The following is a 26,373-nucleotide window of genomic DNA, read 5'->3' on the forward strand; positions in this document are numbered from 1 at the left end:
CAGCTCGCGCTTCACGCTCGCATCATTTGGATAGTGAAATATGTATGGTCTTCGTGAATTCCTACAAACAAGCCTTAGAATGCCCCTCTTCAGGTCTGAATTTCAAAATTTTCAGCTCGCGCTTCGCGCTCGCAATATTTGATTAGTCAGATATGTATCATGTTCATGATTACAATGACTACAAAAGGTGTTTCATGGGTTAGGTGTAAATCTAACAAAATCAGCAAGCGCTTGCATGGCGCTCGCATTAGATGACTATGGTTAGATATGTATGCTCTTTATGAATTCCCTAAAACAGTCCTTAAAATGTCCCTTTTTCGGGTTAATATATACAAAAAATTTCAGCTCGCGCTTTGCGCTCGCATTGTTTGTTTTGTGAGAGAGGGACGTATCATGATTACAAAACTTTGCTTATATCCTTTCCTAGGTCTGAATATCAAAAATGTTCAGCTCGCGCTTCGCGCTCGCATTATTTGATAAGTGAGATACATATCCGTTTAATGGCACCGTCCTTAAAATGTCTCTATTAGGTCAGTATACCTGGCAAATCTCAACATTTTTGCTGGTGCCCCCCCCCCCCCCCAATGCCATGACCCACGGTACGCCACTGTATATATATATTAAAGGGGAAGTTCACCCTGAAGAAAAGTTTGTTGTAAAATAGCAGAAAATTTTGATTTAAAAATACTGGTGAAGCTTTGAAGAAAATCCATTACAGATTAAGAAAGTTATTAGATTTTTAAGTTTCGGTTTTGTGACGTCATAAATGAGCAGCTGCCTCATATATTATGTAATGTATATGCATGAATTTCATTTTTGTTATGGTTCGTGGGGATTTTTTTTTTATTTTTTGAACGGTATGAAAAGATTTGTCCATTGTTATACTAAAGGTAGAGTTAAAACCCTTTTCAATTTTCTGATAAAATGACATTGAATTGACTTTTACCATACGATATGTAGGAAAGCTGCTCGCAAATGACGTCACAATCAAATAGTTAAAATTGTAATAACTTTTTTATTATTGGCTGGATTTTGCATAAACCTTCGGAAATATTTATTATTGTTTTTTATGTTTTTTTTACAATATTTTTTTTTGTCAGGGTGAACTTCCCCTTTAATTAACACTTTAACCCTCACCCAGCAACTAAGAATTTACGACCTTCTGTCTCATAGTCAGCCACGCATGCACATATCATGTATGTATGAAAATGATACCAAAATATGCGGAATGAATAGTTATATCATGGTATATCATTAAATCAATATTCAAAGGGGAATCCACCCCAAATAAATTGTTTTTATAAGAAAAAGAAAAATCAGACAAGTTGATAGGTGAAAGTTTGAACAATATTGGACAATTAACAAGGAAGTTATGATTTTTAAAAGTTGTAAATATCGGTAATCACTATACCCACGGAGTCTTCGAATTGGCCGCATATAAGATATCCTAGTGATCTAAGGCAAGAAATAGTCTCCCATGTACTTCAATTCTTATAATGGCTAAATGTCATCTTCCCCCAAAAGTTTTATTTCAAATTACACTTTTCTTTGATGAGGACATAAAACAATATTGCATGGAACCATATATTACCTGGGTTATATTTAGATTACTGCCCCAGGGGTATTGGTGATCTCAATTAAAAAGCAATAACTTTCTTATTACTTGTCCGATTTCTTTCAAACTTTCACCATTCTGTTTAATTTATTTTTCCCCTTCCTAACAAAACATTTTATGGCCAAGGCTGGATTCCCATTTAAATATCCATAATTTAGACAAGACAACTTCAAACCGATGGGACATTTATCTGCCTCACTCTGTAGTGCGAACTCTTTGTCCGTGATAAGCTTTGTTGGACAAGTTTTACTTCCCACCCACCCCCGATGCTGGGTAAAACAGACCATTCAAATAAATTTATACCAGACTAATGGATAACCTCATACATTATGTAATCTTAATCATTTTCATAATTTCGTTGAAACAGAAAACTGTTGGCAGCACAAGTGTGACCCGTTCATGTGCATACGGTTTCTGCAGCAATAACTGCGTTCTCGGATTCTGTTACTACTGCTGCACATCCGACTACTGCAATGGAGGTACCACCGTGACAGCCAACATCGTTGCTATGGGCGTGGCTATTCTTGTTGCGTACTTCCTGTCTAGACAGTAATCTTCTGGCATGGGAGCATTTTACAAGTGGGTGTTTCATAATGTTGTTCATAAGTTAAGAGCGACTTTAAGAACAACTGGTGAACCTTTCTTACAAGCTAAATAATCATCAATGAACATTTAATGGTGAATATTATTAACAAGAAAGGATCAAAAGTCGTTCTTAAAGTCGCCCTATCGTACTCTGCAAAAATTCTGGTGTTGATTTAACACCAGCCCAGAATCTATATATGTCCACATCAGAGAAGTATTGAAACAACACCAGTTTGGAATCAAACCGATGCCGTTTTAATACTAATTGGTTTTGTATAAACACCTATCTGGTGTTAGACCTAACCGAAACTGGTGTTGTTTAACACTTCTCTGGTGTGGACATATATAGATTCTGGGCTGGTGTTAAATCAACACCAGAGTTTTTGCAGTGTACGAACAGCTTAATGAAACCGCCCCCGGTCAACTACATCACTCCAATCGCTAGATGTATGATTCAAGGCAAATCCAATCCAAGTGGCAGTTGCTTTGAAAAAAAATAGAACAAAAAAATCCCAATAAAGTTTGATATTAATAAAGGATGATCGCTATTACATTTCGTTCAAAAAAAATGTTTTTGCAGGTAACCGGAATAGCTCCTCTATGGCTTCTGTTCTCCCTCCATTTTATGCTAACTTTATCGAATTTATTCCACTCTTTCTTGTGTGAAATGTTAAAAATAACTTGGAATGGTCCGTTATTCTTGTGCTATATGTATTGCAGTGTTGTGTAAAGGTATTAATGTTGGCTCTATTTTTATTAATGTTAAATATAAATGAATCAAATTAATCAATCAGATCAGTCGGATATTCTACTCTTATGAAAATAAAAGCAAAATTTTGTACAAATGGATTAATTCAAGAAAGTTTTAGATATGTGAATGATCATTAAGAAAATCATTTTTGTAGGAATTATATGCATAATTACTTATTATTAGTTAGTTTATTGTAGATTATCATCAGTAGGTCATGTTTAATCAAGTCTACGAATATAACGACCCAAGGCACGTGACCAAGTTCACTTAAGCTTATTGTATGTTGGTTGGTTGGTTGGTTGGTTTTTATTCATGATTAAAAATGCATAAATATAAACTAAATAAACATAACATGATCAAATAATTAAGAACAATATAACAAATTAACAATATAACAGTAATCAAACTGAACAATGCATGTAATACAGAATCATAGGGATAGACCCGTTTCCGATTGGCTATTAATAGTCAAACCGTTTTCTTCCCCGGGGTCCCTGTACCATTATCATCAATCAATGTAATAAGACAGAAGAGAAAATAAGATAGTGTAGAAAAAAAACCTGGACATTGAAATACTTCACTTGAAAAAACTTTTAGAACTAAATATAAATACTAGAGAAAATTTACAAAAAATTAGACTACTTAGGGAAAAATTAAAACAATTTAGACATCAGAAACTTGACATGGTAGCAAACAGATTAAGACTTCAAATAATGCAATATGGAGAAAAACCATCTAAATATTTTTGAAATCTTGAAAAGCAGAGGATAGCAGAGAAAACATTTCTTAAATTGATTGATGATAACGTTACAGTATTGCAAGAACAAACAGACATTATAAAAGATATTGGCTCATATTATGAACAGTTATATAAATATGCGAATAGTGATGCTGAAGAAAATTTTCTCTTATTAGGGAAGAGAGTTTTCATAGTCTTACAGAGGAAGAGATTTCTTCTTTAGGAGGAGAAATATCTTACAGTGAAGTTGATTTTGCATTAAAAAAAATGAAACATAATAAGGCTCCTGGACAAGATGGATTTACAACTGAATTTTTTAAAGTATTCTTTCAGGACTTGGGTATATATTTGGTACGAAGTATGAATTTTGCTTACATTTCTGGAAAACTATCCATCTCACAAAATAATGGCTTAATAACATTAATTCCTAAAGGTGACAAAGTAAGACATTTCATCAAAGATTGGAGAACAATTTCATTGTTGAATGTTGTTTATAAACTGTTGTCAAGTTGTATTGCTAACAGACTTTAAAAAGTATTACCATATATTATTCATGTTAATCAATCAGGACTCTTATCTGGAAGGTTTATTGGTAAAAATATTAGAATTGTGTATGATTTAATTGTGTATACTGAGAAGAAACGTATTCCTGGTATGATTTTATTAATTGATTTTGAAAAAGCCTTTGATAGTGTTTCACATGATTCTTTGTTTAAAACTCTTTCCTTTTTTAAATTTGGCAAATCTTTCATGAAATGGATAAAAATACTGTACCAGAATGCATTTTCTAGTGTTATAGTCAATAGGCAAATTGAAAGAGGATGTAGGCAACGCGATCGACTCTCGGCATATTTGTTTTTGTTATGCGCTGAAGTTCTTGGGTTGTTAATTCGAAATTCACACTCTGTCAAAGGAATTTATGTTGGCTTAAAAGAATACAAAATTCTTCAGTATGCGGATGACACGGTTTTATTTCTCGATGGTACAGCTGCCAGTTTCTGTAATGAACTAAATATTTTGGATTCATTTGCTGTTTGTAGTGGGTTGAAGGTCAATATGCAAAAAAACTGAGGCAATTTGGATAGGTGCTTCAAGAAATGAAAAAGTTATACAACTAGATGGAAAACAAGTTATTTTTGTGCATAATGATTTTTTCGGTACCTTGGTACAGACTTTCATGTTGTTACTGATAAAATACCCGATTATAATTACGATAGAATTTTCGACATAATAAAACGTCAAATGATTTCATGGATTAAACGAAATATCACTGTTCTGGGTAGAATTACAGTTGTGAAATCATTATTACTGCCACAATTTAATCATTTGTTTATGTCAATTCCATCTCCTTCTGCTAAATTAATGAAAGTCATAAAAGTAAAGTTCTTTAATTTTATATGGAAGAACAAGCCATACAAGATTAGTAGAAAACAGATTGTTGGTGATTATGAAGAAGGCTTAAGATGCCAGACATTGATTTTTTTAATATGACGTCTTTCATCTGATTAAGACATTTTAACTAAGCCTTTGTATTAGAGTTTTGGGATGAATATTTTCTGTCATTATCTCATGAAGTTGTTAATGCATTTAGGAAAGACGTATTTCATGTTATGTTTTTGTTAATTCAAGCGGGAAAATAATTTGGCTAACCTAACCTTTGTAGAGAAACAATGCTATTCAAATAGGGAATAAGTCTGTATATTTTCAATCGTGGTATGAAAAGGGGATTAGATGTATTAATGACTTGATTGATGATAAAGTTAAATAGTAAAAATCCAGTGTTTATATTTGCAAAGAAAAAAGTGATTCAATATTATGAAGATGAGACATATATTACTTCTGTATCGGGTTTGTTTAACAAATTTAATACTAAATGGAAGTCACTTCATTCTTTATTTACTTGAGAGAAATGTTTAAGTATAATAATTGTTTGAGTTCATTTATTGATTGTGTAATACGTTTGCTTTTGTATATTTTGATATTATTTGATTCAATAAAAGGCCTTTGGAGGGCTAAAAGGTTGGAAAAAAAAGTTCACTTAAACATCGAAAATTATTTTTGTATACATGAGCCCATTATAGGGGAAACTTCTAGACCAGAATTCTTCTAAGAAAGACCCGAAAAGAATGGAAAATTGACCAGAATTCATACTATTTTTCTTGATTTGCGCTAAACATGGACCTACTACGAGGTCCATGCCTGAAACGAACTGTTACGGTCCTTGCTATATTCATGAGCTTAGTTAACTAATTGTCATTCTATGTCAGTTGGGTAAATTGCCAATTCGTTTACTGCCAGCTCGTTCAATCACCATGCATGGTCTATACCCTCTTTTAGTCTAATGCCATTCCGTCCATCAACATTTAGTCTAAAAACCATTTGATCCAATGATCATTTGCTTCAATAATCACTTCATCTAATCATCAATTCGTCCATGACCATTTCGTCTCATAACCAGTTGGTCTTATATCCGTTTTATTTTCATTCATTTTGCCAAATTAACACTTGGCCTACCTAGACCAAATGGCCTATGGATTAATGGCTATTGGACCAAATACTTATTAAACGAAATGGTGAGTGGACGAAATGGCAATTATACCAAGTGGAAATTAGACGAACTGATGGAAGACCAAATGATAGTAGACGAGTCGGCAATTGGACGAATTGGCATTAGATCAGTTGTTATCTTCAAGGTTATTCGAAATATTATTAATATTTATAAGGCGCTTACTACGGGTGTTTTTAAGCGCACTGTGTTCTGTTACTTGGGATAAAAAAATATGTGGAAGGGGAAGGGGATCCTCTTTTTACTAAAACTTTTATGAAAGTTATATTACATTATTTCAGTTTCCCCATCATTTTAATATACAACAAAGATTAATTCCTCCCTAAACATCTGACACTACCATGCATAATTCATATAATAAAATTCAAATAAAACTGAGTATCAGAATCTACTCAGTCATGTAAATTTTACTGTGTTGTGTGCATAACTATTTTATGAAAAATAAGCGAAATTTTTAAATGTTATAACCGATTACTTCCTTGGCTTTTTATTTTTCTCGTTTGATTTTCCTCTTTTTAATCGAATCAAGACAATCAAACGAAAATTTCACTGAAAATCTCTTTAAAAATCGGATGATTTGGTTTTCTTCCTTGGGGGTGGACTTAACCTTTATCTAAGTTGGGCTTATGATCGCTTCCAATATCATAAAGATAAATGAAAACTATCTGCTTCTGGAACAATCAGGCATCAATCACCTATTTGTCCAAACTCTAGGTTTAAGTCATTTAGTTCATATTTTCATAGTTGATATAATTCATGAGAAAATGTTAAAAAGACTAAATTCTTTGATATATACTGTTATTTGGCAAACAAAGATTGCAAAAGTGAAACATTCTATAATGACCAAAAACTGGACAATGGAGGGGTCAACTTGATACCCAAAAATTGAGCTTTCGACTAAGATGGCTGGGGCCCACTATCGCCTAAAGTAAAGGAATGTGGTGCAAATTTAGTTTATATTGGTTTAATATTTTAGGTGGTTTGAAACTACTCCGTAATTCAGACTTTGAAACTTGGAATGTAATACATATTTGCAAACACCAACTTCAGGACTGTTTCGATGATCGAAACTATTTATTTGTTGCAGATACCATAATATGTTTAAAGGTAAAAATTGGTTTCGGCCTATAATTTCAGCTTCGAAACATGTCACAAAACATCGAGCAACAGGTTTTGACCGAGTGCTTGGAATTTCATGAAAGTAGCAGATTCCGTCAAGGATGAAGCTTGGTCAACTAGTATTATGTAAAACAAAGTTCATAGTTCCTGCCAAAGAAGTAAGTGTACTTAAATATTGTGTTAAAAGGATTTCAGAACCAATTATCTAAAATGTAAAAATGAAAATGAAGAAAAAACTTCACGTGGTTAAATGTTCATTGGCATAAAATTTGCATATTGTGAGGTCGCCGTAAAGATGACAGAATGCGGCACATTTTGTATGAAAAAACGTTTAAAATTCAAGATGTTATACTTGTCAAGGATAAAGAGTACGGAAAGAAATAAATTGAGTTGAGGAGAAATTATTATGATGAGAATTATTTAAGAAATAATATTAGTTTCTTGGGATAAAAGAGGGATATGTAAGCTACGTAGATTTGGGACATGAAACCAAAACTAAAGTTAGCCCACTAAATTTGCATTGTTTATATAAAGCAATGAGTAGTAATGTCCAGGGTTTATGAAAGCATATCTTATGGAATATTATTGACAAAGATATGTCACAAGCATTTCAGATTCATAAAATAACTGAGTGTATTATGAATCAAACTAGACCAAAGTAATTTAATGTGGCTAGTCAAAGGAATTTAAGCAACTTTAAAAGAGGTGTTTTGAGTAGGATTTTACAATTTGTCAAGTGAAATATTTATACTTAAATTCAAGTTAAATTTATTATATTTTCCTGGAGATTTATATTCCAGTACAAACATCAAAAAAATTTCTGATGTAGGTTTTTTTTTTAATATTTGCTAGGAAAATAATGCAGATATTTCATGAAGATAATTATATTATTACTGATAATTCTATGGTCCTTTTGCAAGTTAAGATAGAGCTGTCAAAAGTCGATAATCACACAAAGAGACATGGTTTGATGATTCATTCAGGTTTATCATTTATTTAAGAAAGTACAATTCAAAGTGTGATCTGATTTAGACAAATATAGATATTCAGAGTTAAATTACTATGTATTGAAGACACATGTCTAATTTCCGGTTCAATTTGTTTGTTCTCTTTAATATACAGATTGAATTATGCCAAGTTATGCTACGCCATGCTGTGCTACAAGAATTATATATCTTGAACTGCGTTGAATCAGAACTACATCATTGATCGTTTTATTTAACGTCAAATCAACGCCTTAATACAATTTCGTGCAGAATTTTCATTTTGTCCTAAAAAATCCAAGGACTTTTACACTGAAATATTACATGCCTTGTTAGAGATAAAGAATAATACTTGTTTAGAATATCACCCTGAAGTAAATGGATTAAAATACGAAATTTTGTGTCTCAATAAAAATGTAACCTGTCGCAACATCACCCAATTTTTTTTTAAGGATGGTATAAATTTTGGATAGTGTCTTTGAACAATATTCTCAGGAAAATAAATTTCTGACCTATAATGGAAATGTCTTCCCTGTTTAAATTGCAGAGAAGCAAAGATTGATATTTGATTACACCTTACTACTTAAGGCTATCCCTAAAATGTAGATAAATAATGATACAACCTCTTGTACCAATCGCAACAATAAACCTTCATTAGAATTTCGCAAAATAATTGTAGGAGTCAGATATCAAATAAAGTATATTCATGATATTTCAAGTAAACAATTCTATAAATTCTTATCATCAGATGTATCGGGCACTAACAGTTGTTTATATTGGGAACAGATAATTGGATCACCACTTGACTGGTCAAAATATTTAAAAGAAACTTGTATTACTATTAAAATGAAATAAACTGAAACAATTCAATTTTAAGATCATGTATAATCTATTGCCATTGAAAAACAATTTGTTCAAGTGAAATGCTATCACGGAAGGAAATTGCCCACATTTTCGCGTGGACGAAGATAATGTAAAAGCTTTTGTTGAGTGTAAACTAAATTAAAGATTTGCTTTCCTATTTGAAAACAATAGCTAAGTTAGTATACAATGTTGACCTTAAAATGACAGAAATGCATTTACTTAACTCACAAAGAAGCTGAACTACATTTGTTCCTTACAATTGCCTTTTGGTGTATTTATGGATATATACTTATAAGAAATCAATCAGGAAAAGATTATCGAGAATTTAATTTGGAATATACATTTGAAAAAGAAATATGTAAATACGTAAGGTGATTTTTTAATGTTGAAATATGAATATAACAAATACCCATATAGGGTTTTTTGTATTCCTTCTCGTCTTCGTCGTCATCATTATTACCGGTGTTAATCGCAATTCTTTATCTGAAGCCTTGTAACAACTCCATCTTTTGCGAATTTTTACCGAAGTTTTCCATTGCCTACAACCGCAGTATTTCTGACCGGAATTTACGGTAACCAGCCCAAGATGCGACAGGCATCGGTAGCATGCTTGGTATCGGTCGGTGGATGTCGCCGAGGGCTGGCAAGATAAGCATTTATCATCGGCTGATTCGAGAAGTGCTCGATGAAAGCCTATGAAAATAGCAATGCAAACCAGATCAATAATAATCATAATCACAGTAAAAAAAATCCGAAGATGATAATGATACTAATGATGTATATACAAATAATAACATTAATAACGATGACAATGAAAATAACTAACGTAGTGGAAATAATAAATCACTGCGAAGTATCTCAATGTCAAATCAAAGTGATGCAGTAGAAACTGACAAATTTCATAAGGGATATGTATTTATTCTCAATACGCTAATCGTGCAGATTCTAAATATCCGATCTCAGTCCGGACTAATTTAAAGCTTTTTTCCCCAAGAGAGGGGTTTCTATCTATTTGAAAGGCTAAAACAAAGTAATCACTCCCAACTATTAACAGGCATTATGGGTTCAACTCTTCTAACTAGCTCCGACGTTCTGCGTCCTGAGCCCCGTCCGTAGATCTGTCAGCTCACCCTTTCTATTTTTTTTGTGAACCCAAGGGTGGTTTAAACTACCCCCCCCCCCCATATTCACCACTGGCTTATTCATGTACTTACCGCACATCGTGGAAAGTCGGCCAGTAAAGGTTGAAGTTCGGGTATTTCTTTGACGTAAGCCAACGCATCGAAGACCATGATATCTGCCATCGACAGTGATTCCCCAACCAAAAAACCGGAATTGCTCTCAGAAAGTACCTGTGGATACGGACTACTGATAATTGATGCGTACGCCGATTATGGTAGGGGTAGAGCGTGTCACACAAAGTGTAAATGAATTATTTGTCGGGTTATTTGTGTACACAATTCACTTTGCCTGGACGTGTGAACGAGCCTGTTTCCTGAAGATGTTTCAAGCAGAGTTAAGTATGGCTAAGAGTCATGTTTAATGTGAACATGGTCTGTAACGTTAATAAGCAGTAGTGTGCGTCGGTTTATTCAAATTCGTCCAATTGCCAACTCGTCTACTATCATTTAGTCTACCATCAGTTTTCCACTCACCATGTGGCCTACTCTCATTTAGTGTAATGGCATTCCGTCTAATAGCCAGTTTGTCCAATAGCCATTTAGTTCATATACCATTTGGTCCAATTGGACCTAAACGTTAATTTCTGCAAAATAAATGAAAATGAAATGGATATTAGACCAACTGGTTATGAGACGAAATGGTCATTGACGAAATGGTGATTAGACGAGGTGATGATTGGACTAAGGTTTATAATGAACAAAATGGGTGTTAGACGAACTGTTGATTTACGGAATGGCATTAGACAAAATAAAAGTAGGCCATGTGGTGAGAGGACGAGTTGGCAGTGGAAGAATTTGTCATTTTTACCGTGTGCGTCCTATCAGCACGATTTGACCAATGCAGCGATGCCACTAAATTTATACCGCATGCAAATGGAAATTAAAGTACATCCCAACAAAAAGTTGATTTGAACAAATACAGAAAAATAACACTAAAAATTTCATCAAATTTGGATGTTAAATAGGAAAATTATATTCTAAAATTTTGCTAAATTTCACAAAACAGTTGTATGCACATCCTGGTCGATATGAAAATGAGGGGACTGATGACGTCACTCACTCACTATTTCTTTTGTATTTTATTGTATGATATATGAAATATGTTAATTTTCTCCTCATTGGAAGGTGAAACAAGTTTTCTTCCTCCATGCATGAACATGGGGAATTACAATTGTTCTAACATTTTATGGTTCAGTAAAACTAGTCCTTATTGTCAAATCTGTAAAATTGGAAATATTGTATAATTCAAACAATAACAAACAAAAGAAATAGTGAGTGAGGGATACCACCAACTCTCTCATTTGCGTGTTGCCGAGTTGTGCATATAACTGTTTTGTGAAAAATAAGCGAAACTTTAAAATGTCATTACTTTCTTATTTTACATCCGATTTGATGAAATTTTCAACGTTATTCTTCTTTGATTTTTCTCTATTGATTCAAATCAACATTTGTCTGGGGTGGATTGGACCTTTATGGGCAGCTCTGATACTCAACTCTCCGTGAACCACCCCCCCCCCCCCTCCAAGTCTCCAAGCAACCACTCTGTGAGTAATTTTATGTGGCAACCCTTATTTTAAAGCAACTGATGGCTAATAGTGATTAATGATCTGATGATGTATGAGGTCTTGACGATATATTTTTCGCATTCGTATACTGTGTAATATTTTTGCAATATAACCCCAAACCTGCCCCCCCCCCTTCCCTCATAATACTCTACCTTTTCAAACACAGGGAGATATCTATGTCGGCACTCTCTGAAGGCACTCTTAATGTCCTCCTCGCATTTCTCCTTCGATACTTGGATCTCGTCGAATTTAGAATTGATTATGTTCGGCCAAGCTAGGTCTTTTGCACCCATTGTCAACATATCTATCCTATAATTAGAATATAACACATAATTAGATCCCAAAAATATAGACAAAGAATTCATGCCATTGTCGGACTGTAAGGACATGACAATGCATCTTTGAAGTTTAATATTCAACGCAAGAATGGCTACCCCCCCCCCTCCTAAAAAAAATTATATATATATATATATATATATATAAATATATATATAGAGAGAGAGGGGGGGAGAGAGGAACACAGCCGTGCATCATCAGGATTATATCAAATTAACAGAAAAAAGTGTTGAATATGGACATGATCAAAATAATTTGTCAACATTCATTACATTAAAAAATAAGTGCCTAAAAGTATCTCGAGTTAGACAACGCATTATGATGTCTTTGTTCTGCGACATAAACGAAACCAGATATTATTTTCAAATGGCAAAAAAAAATAAGAATCCATTGTCAACAATGATGAAACAAACAGCAGTTCCGTCTTAGATTCAGGGAGCACGTTATACTCATTTCTGTCTGTTCAGAACATTATGTTCTTCTGTCCATTGTCAAGTGGATTCCCCACTTTTCGCTGTGCAACGCAGACGGACTTTACGACGGTATATTGATTTTGAAAGAGACTTTTGGGCCCGTCGTCATGGTCGTAAAACACTATCCTGCAATGCAAGTTGTGTGACATGAGATTTTTTTTTCATTTCGCATCTGCAACGGAAACATTCACTCTGCGTTTCGTGTGCAAAATTCTGGTTGCTACTATGGTAACAGCGATATATCCGATTTAGGACGATTTTCCAGAGCCACATTTGGTTCCTCCCAGAGCTCGAGAGGCTGCCCGGGGGCCCACTTCCATTGATGAGTGGATACCAGGTGCGACCACGCGTAAATAGGGAAATAGTGGGCAAGTACGTTACGTATAGGCCTACGTAACGTTATAAGGGTGTCAAAAACGATGTTTAAAATACTGAAAAACGGGATATATTTCCATTACTTGTAGGTTATCACAAGCCAAATACTTGTTAAGGGATGCATTTACACAAGCTGGAAAAGACTTTCGAAACCCCATGGTCGCCGCTGGTATCCACTCGTTAATGAAAGTGGTCCCTCCGGGAATTTGAATCTAATCCCCCATTTCGGGGGAAAGTAAAACATAATGCCCATTACATTGTGTGCTAGAGGCATATCGTTTGTGTAGGAGCAAGCTGTGTACATATCAACGCATGCGAAATGGTTTCGGCTGGAGAGGTGATCTGACCCCTGAAACCAATTGCCAGTGATCCATCAATAATCCACATTGGATGTAATATCGATTCGATAGACTGTAATGATTTATATCTAAGTCTGAATTCAGTAAGTTTTTTCTCATTCAATATGTACTCGATTTGTTTGAAAAACCACTTTCTTATCCATGTCATAATTTACGTTTCGCATGTCTCCAGCCAGCTGCCAAAGTCATGATAGTACAGCCCCGACTTCGTGCCCAGCCGCGAGCTCAGGTGGGCATATGCTATGATCATGATGACCAGTTGTACATGCCTGAAAGCGGGATTTTAACAACTTGGAATGGCATGCTGGTGTCGCATGAAAGAATTTTGCACACGAAAAGCAGATCTATAGGGCCTGTAACACAAAGCTTAACAATGATTGTAGAACAGTTTTCTACGTTCGATTCTATTGGCTTTAATGTACAATCTTAAAAATCTAAGAGTTTGTGATTAATGGTTAAATTTTGTGATACCGGACCCTAATGTTGCATCCCAGAGGTTTGCGAAAACTCGCTATTATTACTCCTCCCCTCTCTCTCCCACTGGGACCGAACTCCCGTTTCAGTTATGCGTCTCTCCGATCTTGCGGATGCTGCAGACACACCAATGCTAGCCTAAAGACTCCAGACCGGTCTGACGATGTAACATTCGAAAAACAAAGATTTGGAGAATAAGATTTTATCGGTATTGAGTCGGTTTCGTTGATGTGACAAGTGTGAAAGACAATACGATTACTTCCGTGCACATATACCTAAGTCACATTTGTTCTACGGCGGTCGAAAGGCGAGTTGAAAACAGTCGTTTTATTCATTCTTATTCAAACCACCTATATGTAGCAGGTACAAAAAATATCAAAACGGCTGATTTCGACTCACCGTACGGCCGCCGTAGCGCACCAGTGACTGAGGTATTACTTACTGTGTTTTCTCTTCATCGGTCTTGCCATCGAGACGCCCTCTGCGACACACGAAGCGCAGTATGGGCTCAGCCCCGATGAGCGTCTTCCCTTCTATTTTTAAGAGTGGAACCTGTTTAAACATCAGCTTTTCATCTATTTTTAAAGCAAAATATGAGTAAAAACAATTATGAGCATGAGGTAGGTAAGCATGTTTCTGGACTAAAGATAAAGACATCGACTATTATTATAGTTCAAATATGTAATGCTATTAAAGTCACACCGGTCCCAAACGTTATTATCAGACAACTTGTGGGGGGGGGGATTTTATGGGGTTTTTTTTTTTTAGTATTGAGACAGTTTTGTTGTTGAAACTGTAAGATTACTAAAGAATTTTGCAAAGAGAGATGCGACTTTCCGTTAAAAAAATATTTATGAACATGATAGATACTTAATTGCTTTCAGAAAAAACCTTCATCAAAAGGTCATTATATCGAGATATTATCTAGAATTGAGTTGTTAATTAACTTAATCATATTTCATTCGATGCATTTTTATTTCTTTCTTTCTTTCTTCCTTTCTTTCTTTCGTACCTCTTTTTTTCTTTTCTTCTTCTGCTTTTCTCCTTCTTCTTCTTCTTTACCTCCTTCTTCCTTTCCTTCATGTGCTCTTCTTCTTATTGTTCTTATTACTCCTGATATCTCTCATTATCATTTTAAAGTACTTTAAGTACCTTTAATCAGCTGCAAAAAGCCATCCCTAGTCTCCAGATAGTTGTCCGTATACTAAAAAAGAGCATGATGAAAATTCAGATTCAGATTTTATGTTCAACAGAAATGACATAAATAAAGATTTAAATCATTTTCATACATTTATAACAAATGTTTTCGATACAAATCATTGTTATTATAATCAACAGCATCAATAATAGTCAAACATATAAAATATATACAAAATAGGGTATATTTTGTATAAGCAAATTGTATTATATGACTTCAATAGAAACAAAGGCATCTGCAGAAGTGGGAGATTCACACCAAAAATTAAAATAAAGAATCCGACTATATATTATATAATCATTGTTTACCTAGGAAGATCATTTGTTGTTCATTAACTTAATACAATGCTTTACTACTTTTTGAGCAATTTTTGCTATACGGCTAACACCTTGTTCTCAGAAAGACTTACCTGAATAATGTATTTTAGACAAAATAATGAGATGAGGATAAAACAAAGAAACTGATGGTATTCCTTAAAAGAATTGTGTTGTTCTAAAACTCCCGCCCCCCCCAAAAAAAAAATAATAATAGCATCTCCTTATTTCGAAAATCTAGATAGCTTTTGGATAGCTTTTAGATAGATTTTGGCCTATCATTCATCATGTTCATGAAGAAAATGTAATTTACAAGTTCCACTTTCCTTTCCCTTTCTTTGTCTTTCTCGTTCTTTTTCCCCGTTTTTTCTGGAACATTTTATTTGTCGTGAAATATAAACCGAGTACGAAGCGTAATGGAAAAAAAAGATATCATACCTAAAAAAGCGGAACACTATTCATGTTTTATTAATCCTGAATATGAAAGGGTAATTGGGTATCTTCTTATATCAATAATGCGAGCGGGAAGGGCAAGCAGAAAATTATTTATATCCTGATCTGCAACTGGATAATTCAAAGGGATACTCCAAATTCACAGAGAAAAATGCTAAACATTACATCAAAATCGGATAACAAATAAGTTAGTGAAATGATTATCTAAAATGTAGCAATATTTGGAGAAAAACAGTTACATGCACGTCATCATAAATATTCATTAGGTGGGCTAATGATGTCACGTCCCCACTTTTCCTTTTCTTATGTTATTACAAGAAATCATAATTGCTTCATTTGTTCATACATATGTAAATATTTGATGTGTCTCCATTATAATTATTATTATGTAGTTCTTGGTAGAAATATTTCAAATAAACCTGACTTCATATAACAGAATACAAAAGAACAAGTGGGGATATGACATCATCATTTTGTTCATTGAATATTCATGAAGACATGCCTAGAACTGTTTCACCGGAATAGGGCACTTGTTCACTGCAACCATCCTGCCTGTGGGGAATCTACAGGTAGGACTATGGTATGCCAATGCTGTACATAGCACACACTTTAAAAAATCATTAAAATATCACTTTTGTGACCAAAGTTACTAATTTCCATTCAGTTGCAATGTATTTTTCATTAGAAACTTGGGAATAATTTTTGTATTCACCAGAGCGCTCAAAAACTTGAATTTTGGGCATTTTTTTTGTGTACGCCCTATATTGGTGGAATGTAATATGGCAAGAAATTTTTCATTATTAAATCTCTATAAAAATAATTTAAAGAATCAAATTTTCATAAGAGCCAAGTTATATGATGAATAGCTGTATTGGAAACTGACAGTGTAAGAAAATCAAGGCATTTTTCCCATAGAAAAAGAGAAAATAAGCCAAAATTGCCACCCTCATTATGCCAAACAAGGAGATGTAACTGGGAACAAGGTTATATCATAACCTTGTTCATTGAATGAGTGGAATAGGGCAAATATTTAAAATTCAATAACTTTGTTATTTGTTATCCGATTTTGATCAAATTTTCAGCGTTTTGCTCTGTGAATTGTACTCTATTTATTGAGATATGAATACCTTCAAAATGGAGCATTCCGTTAAGCACATTTTAGCATGCGTTTGCATATTTGAGAGTTATCTGGGAAATCTGGGCATTCTGAATACATCAATCAATAATGCCAGCGCGAAACGAGAGCTGAAATTATTTGATATTCCGATCTGTAAAGGGTCAATTCACGCACTATTTTAAAAAAAATTAAGTGGATGTGGATCGTACTTGATAAATGATGCGAGCGCGAAGCGCGAGCTGATATTTTTATTATTATTATTTTGACCTAAGACTGGGACATTCTAAGGATATTTTGTCGTCATATGAAAAGGATGACTCTTCCTATTCCTCTTTCTGAACGCGAGATGAAACTTGCCGACATCCCATTCTGAAAATGGGACAATTTAGTTATTAGGAATTCATAAAAATGTTGTTGTATTATTCATTAATCTAAGAAGCCTAATGAGAGCTTGAAATTTGTTGTAATTTATTGATGCGAGCGCAAATAGCGAGCCGAAATTATTGACAAACTGTCATAAAAAGGAGATTTGCTGTTAAAATCACAGGATTAAATATTAATTATGGCCCCCGTTTAAGGATTTATTTATTAATCTTATCCAATATGATAAACAAATTATTGTCAGATTGTGTTTACAACTGGCAAAGTTATATTATCATGTTAAGTTACATGTTCTATTGAAAATTAACACTTTTGGTGTACATAAGCAAGTGTGTCTATGTCTACACTGCATCTTACTGCTCTATCATATGTAACCATGCAGTGTTAATTAAAGGGCGCTCCAAGTTTGTTTCACTTAATGATAATTTCTCTGAATACAAGCCTGTCCTTTGTGGAGTTCCGCAGGGCAGTATTCTCGGCCCTCTTTTTTATTATTATATATAAATGAAATTGAAAAGTCGTCTAGGTTACTTGAATTCATTCTTTTTGCTGATGACTCAAATGTATTTTTCTCACAGCATGATCCAAAACAACTGACGCAAATTTTAAATAAAGAACTTAAAAACATTGCAAATTGGATAAAAGCAAACAAATTATCACTTAACCTTGATAAAACTAGTTAAATGCTGTTTAGTAATAAATTTAAAGCTTTACCAAATGATGTGATTTTTATTGTATTGTCATCCAACGGGTCCGATCAACTCGATTCCTTGGACTAATCATAGCTGACAAGCGTTCTTGGAAAACACACGTTGACAATGTTTGCAGATCATTACTCGAAATACTGGCATCCTTGGTAAATTGAAATAATTCCTACCACACACTATCATGTTACCCTTGTATTCTACATTAATCCTCCCTTAATTGAATTACAGACTTATCGCATGCAACAAATGCTATATACAAATTGGCAAACCGACAGGCTATTTATATTGCAAATAAAAGAGCTATTCGTGCGATAAATAATGCAGATTTTCGGGCACATACAAGTAATCTATTCTTCAAAAATATAATTCTGAAATTTAAAGAATTGTACATTTTTCAACTTGGACAATTTATGTTCCAGCTTAACCCTAAACAAGTGCCTTTGGCTCTCATTGGTATTTTTTAAATAGTTCGATTCATAGTCACTTCACTCTCCAAGCAAACTTTTCATTTACCACTAAACAGAACATCATTTACTTTTTTTTGGGGGGGGGGGGGGGGGTCCTAAACTATGGAATTATTTTACAAATGATATAAAACAATGATTACTAGACAATTTAATTCATTAATTGAAAATTAAGCCTTCAGTGCTAAATATGATGCTTTTAATGACTAGTAACACTATGTATGATTTTTTTTCAATATCACGCATATATTTGTATTATAATGTACATAATACATAACTGTAAATATTGTTTTTTTTTCTATAAAACAACAATCCAGTTAGTATAAACACGTAATTACAATATCAGGGGGCCTATATTATACAAGCTCTGATTTTCAGTTGGACCCCTTCCCTTTCAATTATCGACATTTCAATTTGATAATTGTTTATTGTAATGTTACAATGTTATTAATTTTTGTATATTCTTCAAATGTGATCATATGTTACTATGTCAATTGTATGATAATTTTAAATATGAAAATCAAAATTGAAAAATAAAACAATCGAATTGAATTAAATTGAAAAATATTTATTTGTGTGTGTGTGTGCATATATATATATATATATATATATATAATGAGATGAGGCGAGGCCAACTCAACAGATGACGCAGGACACCATAATAATGGTGTCCTGCGTCATCTGTTGAGTTGGCCTCGCCTCATCTCATTATGTTTAATATTCACAACTCAACAGCGATTGGTAGAAGTAAACTTATCATCACACTATATATATATATATATATATATATATATATATATTTACCATTGTTCTCTTCAACCATTTCTTTACAATATTTAAATAAAAGAGTTGCCAAAGCTGTTGTACATGTATAACTTTACACATATATATATATATTTATATATATATATATATATATATAATTTCAAGCGTGTTTCATGAAAAGCTTTTAGGCATCTGCTTTTCATCGGTATTGCATAAGCCGGGTGTAGGCCGATGTGTATACTCGTTCAATAAAGGTACTTTCTTTGGGGGATTTGGGGGAGATTGTTATTCTCTTTGTTTTTACAAGCAAATTCTTTCAATAAGCGAATTCGTCAAATTTAAGTCGTTGTAATTAATGAATTAAAATTTGAATGATCTTGCTAGTTGGTTCAGATTTGCGCGCTAGGCCTTTTGCAGTTAACCACTGAGCGAGTATAATGCATTTGGGATATGTAGATGATGTTTAGTATTTGACTAAGCCTTATGTTGACGATGCTTACTCTATTCAACAAAATAACGAAATTTAGATTGATAGGTTTTCTGACGAGTTCTGAAAGAATGCTCATAGTTCTGTGTTTAATGAATCATATCGCGTCATGGAATTCAAGCGAGATGTGCGAAAAAAGAATCTAATTGATTACAAAAATTATATTCTATAGGATTTAGTCATTCTCATGTTATACTCAATTAAAGTGCCAGTAACATTTTTTTTATGGGACACGCTGTAGTATACAATGCTTTGTGTGTTTGTCCTCTTTGAACATCGGCGGTGTGGTTTTAACATTACTGGGTTTTTTTAAGAGCACACCAACAAATAATTCCTCATGTTGCCGTATGCTCATTATTGACAACACTCCAAATCTGAAGAAAAGAAAGTGGTTGTAAACAAAGTCCTAGATCATTGTGAAAACCAATTAAGTTAAACCCACTTATTATAAATATTAACAGTACAATGCACCCAAAATTCAAAAGTTCATAGCGAAAAAAATGATATAACCATTGCGATTAAGTAATTGCCGTAGATATGGTAGAGCAAAGTATAGATCAGCGCTTCTCAAACGGTGGGCCGCAGCCCACGGGCCGCGAAGCTCTCCCAGGTGGGCCGCGAGAAGCTCCAGAGGAAGAAAAATATGGGGGGAAAAGTACAGTATGTTTCACAGATCTGGACCTGTCCGACTGCCCGAATATGTAATGTTTGATCGGTCTACGTGGGTCAAACAAAGCTAAAGCATGATTTATGCATGTTGCAATATGCATACAATTTGATCTAACTTTGATGTGATGTTTCGATCTAACTTTGATGTGAACCTCATCATGTATGCATATTGTGTAGAATTTAGTTAATTTGTCGCCCTTTTACCGGACCTTTGCGAGCGCAGTTAGTTTTTGAACTGTTTGTTTCGAACGTGCTTCAGGACTTTGCGTTCAAATTTCACGAAAACATACTTTCATCAAAATGTTCATGTACCTTTTTTAGCGATTTAAAAAGGGCGAGAATTCATTATGACTGGCAGTGATGCAAAACCATAAGCAATGTGTGTCGAATGTTGAAGGTATTCAGCATTCTTGTTATTAAGATGTTATGTCATGTATGTTGTCATGGTTGTATGTTTGGAGGAGGGGCTCAAAGGCCGGGCTACTGAAAGTTATACGCACTAATATGCTCATTATTATAATCATTGTCTAACTTTGAGTCGAGACAAGTCATATCGCTTTCTTAAAATTTGGATAGGTGGGCCTCGAAAATAATTTGAGAGTCAAAGTGGTCCTCGAGTAAAAAAAGGTTGATAAGCGCTGGTATAGATGATATTCCAACAAGTCAAGTTCAAGAAGCAATTCGACAGTGTGCTTGTGACAAGAGATTGGCCAATCTCTTGTCACAGGCACACTGGTCTCATTATAGAGCAATACCGAATAATGAAATACTGTCATTATCCATGGTATTTTGGTAAAAAGTTATTTTTTCCAAAAAATATTTGAAATTGTCGTCATTGTTGCACATTTCAACGGTCATCTGCAATGAAAACGTATATTCACTAACACTTTAGGTAATATATTTTATTTAATGGTTAAATTTGTTTCTGCAATGATTCACCAGAAACCTATTTCGGACTCAACTATTTCGCAACCGTCTGTAAAAATGTGAAAATGATTATATTCCACTATGTTTGCTTATACTTATTTGAACTTTTCTCTTGCAGTGGGTTGAATATTTTACTTACACGACTAGGCCAAAATTTATTTGGTGTAATAGCTAGGTTCTGTCAACCTTTGGAACAATATCCCTTTTCAGGCTTAGTTGTCAAAACTCATAGCTCTGCATGCTTGTATTTTATGTATTTCTTTTATTTTATTCTAAAAAAAACTCCTTAAAAATCCCCTTTTCATATGAGCTAATAAAAAAAAATTCGGCTCGCGCTTCGCACGCGCATTAATGATAAAAATATTCATTAGCACGCGCGTCCTGTTCATGCTGTTCACGATTACAAAAGGTGATTAAAATGTTCCGTTTCCAGGCCTGAACGTCTCTCGTAGCATTCTCGACTTTATTACAGAATTCAATAAGCAGCAGTGCCGACTTTCAAAAACAATTAAGATTATATGTTTTATTCGCGAAGGGAGGAAATAACCATTCATTTGATAATAAAATACTGAGTGTGTTGATGGATTTTGACCTTGGCAAAGATACTTGTGACTCATGCCATATTATCTGTGACATCAAATAGCAATCTGAAATGTTTCATTTAATCTGATAAAACATTTTCAAAAGATAGGCTACATATCAATTCGTTTCAAATACAAGCTAATTGGTCTTAATGATCTTTGACCTCGACCCAGTAATTTGAACTCATGCTCATCTACTTTCTGATATCTGTTAATCATGTAATTCAAGTTTAATATAACAAAGAATTAGAACTCCAACATTATCCAGAACATTCTAAATCTTACATGTTGATTGTTGATTAAGGTTGCTATCTGTTTATTGATCTCCAAATCAAATAATGCGAGCGCACGTACAGCACAAGCTAAAAATGTTGATATTCACACCATAAACGGACATTTTACAGAGCAATTTAAGAAAATCAATTTTTAAATCAAACAAAATAATATATGTTCAAAGCTCGATGTCTGAGCTAAAAAATTTTGATATTAAATGATATTTTAAGCTCCATTCCAATGTATCTCATCGAACAGGCAGTACGAGCGCGAGCGAAAATTTTATAAAGAGAGATTTTTGTTCATGTCTTCCCCTGGGGGGCGTTTCATGAAAGGACTTGTCAGACGTTTTATCCGACAAGTCCCATTTTATCCGACAGTTGCCATAGTAATAGTGCTTCTTAGCCAATCAACATCAAGGAAAGATGTCAGATCTGACAACTTGTCGGACAAAAATGTTGATGAAACACTCCCCAGATCTTATTTTATTCAATTGTCTTCCACATCTTTGGCCCGATTTCACAAAGGTGGTTTTTGCAGAAACCAGGGTTTAAGCCATGGTTTCTGCTGATTTTGCGATTCACAAAGGTTGTTTTAAATGAAACCACCTTTGAGAATTCGGGCCTTTATTTTTTCCTTTACTTTTTTCTCCTCTCTTTACCCTTCTTTTTATTGTTTTTCTTTCTCCCCCCCCCCCTTTTAATGTTTAATTCTCCGCAACCCCTCCCCCCCCCCCCCTGGATCCAGTTATGAGCTGCCTATAATGGGATTACTCTACCGGATCATTATCCACGTGCGTGCAGGTGTATTTTTCATTCATGCGACACTGAGCATGCTGAGTGACGGGACCTACATAAACTGAATTCTTGTTTATAAACGCATTCTCTTTGTGTTTATAAAGAAGCTATTAGAGATCATTAAACACGAGCAATTTGTACACACACTCAGGAATATACAGGCGCGTGCACATCATGTTGTTTTACATCGAACAGCAATAAAAACGGGAAGGAACTTTGCATATCGATATATAAATATTGACAAAAAAATGTTCAGTTTACTTTCGTTGAACAAAGGTCGGACATCACTCACCTCTATGCCAGCAGCAACCAGTGCGAGTCTTATTGGCTCAGCAAAACCCCTCCCAGCAAAGTAAGTCAGACGTGGTGTTTCATCCGCCATTTTCCCCCGGTTTTCCGCGGTACTGTCCCAGGGCCAGGGCCTTGTTCAGATTGAAGTTCAAAGCTAATGCTCAGAATATCCAGACATGCACGTGTGGTTCCAATACAAACCTACGCTTTGCAGCGTGCAGCTTTTTAGTCGTTCGCAGATGGCACGTGATGTTGACACTTTGCTAAGAGTTCAAGTGGTTTGAGGATGGAGTCGAAAATCCGAGTTGAACTTGCACACAGATCAAGAGGTCGTCCTGAAATTAAAAGTTGTATTTGTCCTTAATTGTCTCGTCTCGTGACCTACTTGTTGAATGAGGTTACATTCAGGGTCTGTGACTGCAGTGTCCAGACTGACCGACACTAGCCACCTTTCGCAATCCTCACGAACGCTAATATTAGGATCCCCTAACACAAAAGTTAACGCTTAATCATACACTTGATTTTTTAGATTGATTGTACATTATAGTCAATAGAATCAAACGTAGAAAACTGCTCTACAATCAATGCTATGCTTTGTGTTACAGGGGGTTACAGGCCTTACAGATCTGCTTTTCGTGTGCAAAATTATTTCCCGCGACACCCGCACCATACATACATGCATGTACATTACGGCTGATGGCTGGAGATATTCGAAATGCAGGACCTACAATAGATCATGACATGGATAAGAAAATGGTTTTTCAAACAAATCGAGTACATATTGAGTGAGGAAAAGTTACTGAATTAAGGCTTATAATATAGATATAATCATTACAGTCCATCGAATTGATATTGCATTTAATGTGGATTATTGGTGGAATTCTGGCAATTGATTCCATGGGTCAAATCACCTCTCCAGCCGAAACCATTTCGCATGCGTTGATTATTATGTACACATTATGTATACGTCTGAACACGTACCAGCCGAATTTGCGGGTTTTTTTCTTTTGTTTACTCCTACACAAACGATATGCCTCTAGCACACAATGTAATGGGCATTATGTTTGACTTTCCCCAGAAATGGGGGATTAGATTCGAATTCCCGGGGGGACCACTTCCATTGATGAGTGGATACCAGGTACGACCATGCGGTTTCGAAAAGCACCCTAAAAAAGGGAAACAAGGCTTTTCCAGATCATGAAAATGCATCTCTCAACAAGTATTTAGCTTGTGAAACCCTACAAGTATTGAAAACGTATCCTCCTTTTCAGTATTTTAAACATCGTGTTTGAAACCCTTATAACGTTACATAGGCCTATACGTAACGTACTTGCACACTCCTTTTTCCCTTTTTACGCGTGGTCGCGCCTGGTATCCACTCTTCAATGGAAGTGCCCCCCCCCCCCCCCCCCCCGGGCGGCCTGTCGAGCTCTGGGAGGAACCAAATTTGGCTTTGAAAAGTCGTCCTAAATCGGATATATCGCAGTTACCATAGTAGCAACCAGAATTTTGCACACGAAACGCAGATTGAATGTTTCCATTCCAGATGCGAAACGAAAAAAATCTCATGTCACACGAATTGCATTGCAGGACAGAGTTTTACGACCATGACGACGGGCCCAAAAGTCTCTTCCAAAATCAATTACCGTCGCAAATAAGCGTTCGCGTTCTCCAACGAAAGGTCGAGACTTTCTAGTTTGGGCGGTTGAAGACTGGGACGGTCAGGGGCAGAATTCTGGCTGCGGGGGTTGGGGATGGTGGGGCCGGCACCATGGTCTGGACACTTTTAAGTATTCTATATATGGCAGTGACGTATGACGTATTTTTTTCCTACCCCCTCCCCTCCCTTTGCTTTTAATTACTTGTAAGATTTCTGGTTTCAATTTTGACATTCTTCCCTTTTCCTTGGAGTCTTTTCTTTTGGGGGTGCGCACTTTTTTGTCCTCCCCACCATCCTTGGTGATTTATTTATAATTTGCTCTTATCAGTATGATGTTAATCTTGACTTCTTTCTTTTTGCATTGAGTTGTACATGTAACTATTTTTAGAAAAATTAGCGATTCTTTAATATGTCCTAATTTTCTACATCCGATTTTGATGAAATTATCAGCGTTCTGCTTGTTAGACTTTCTCTTTTGAGTCGAATCAACTTTTTTTCTGGGGTGGACTTCAGGAGCTGCGGAATGATTTTGAAAGTGTGGGGCTGAGCAGAAAGTGGGGGGCTGCTCATTGTCAACTTTATTCATTTTTACGTTTTTGTACACCTTTTTGAAAGAAAATTTCCTCTGCCGATGGACTGACCTTTAATGAATTGTATCGTGGTTCGTCAACTCATGAAATACCATCATGACTTGTATCAGAAACAATGAAAAATTTAGATGACCAATGGTGAGTATTACCATATTTTAGTGATAAATAATTAAAAGGTCGCACGGGCTTAATCACAACTGGCAGGCCATAGATATTCATTCGAGCCAACCCATTGCTCAATTTTTAAATTTGATATTGCTGATTGACAAAAATGAATGAATATGACTGACAATCTAACACTGATTCTAGGGAGGGTACCTACTGAACTTACTTTTTCCAAATTGGAAAGATATATCACCACTATGGAACTATATTTTTACTGGCGGAAGAATTAGGGTCATTTTACTCTCTCAAGTGATGAATTTGGTCCCGGCAGGTGTAGTCTTCATAAATGCGGATTTATTTTTAAAATGAGCCGGTCGAGGTACCCTTTTCTGGTCAGATATGGAATGTCAGACATTTATCCTATCCACTGGTAGTAAACATTCAACCCTCGAATTTCCTCCTTACTTTTTATGAATTCTTTTTAAGTGCCACTTTAACACACGAGTCTATGGGAAATGAATTAGGCCTATGAGCCATATAGCAAGACTATAGGCCTATTACAAGGGGAATTCCCTAGTGGATGAAACACCAGCCCAAACTCTTCAGTAG

The 26,373-nt window shown here is 34.9% G+C and overlaps 1 protein-coding gene across 1 annotated transcript; it reads right to left on the reverse strand.

The window, feature by feature from the left end:
* Positions 1-8,349: 8,349 nt before the first annotated feature.
* LOC135154862 (glutathione S-transferase alpha-4-like) lies at positions 8,350-24,012 on the reverse strand. The gene is made up of 6 exons (XM_064103082.1): positions 23,411-24,012; positions 15,138-15,189; positions 14,428-14,560; positions 12,121-12,277; positions 10,437-10,574; positions 8,350-9,915 (listed from the first exon to the last, which is right to left on the reverse strand). Exons 1-6 carry the CDS (start codon positions 23,498-23,500, stop codon positions 9,790-9,792), a joined length of 696 nt encoding a protein of 231 aa, XP_063959152.1. The 5' UTR covers positions 23,501-24,012; the 3' UTR covers positions 8,350-9,789.
* Positions 24,013-26,373: the final 2,361 nt, after the last annotated feature.

The sequence above is a fragment of the Lytechinus pictus genome, chromosome 8 (assembly GCF_037042905.1).
Source record: "Lytechinus pictus isolate F3 Inbred chromosome 8, Lp3.0, whole genome shotgun sequence".
Lineage (NCBI taxonomy): Eukaryota > Metazoa > Echinodermata > Echinoidea > Temnopleuroida > Toxopneustidae > Lytechinus > Lytechinus pictus.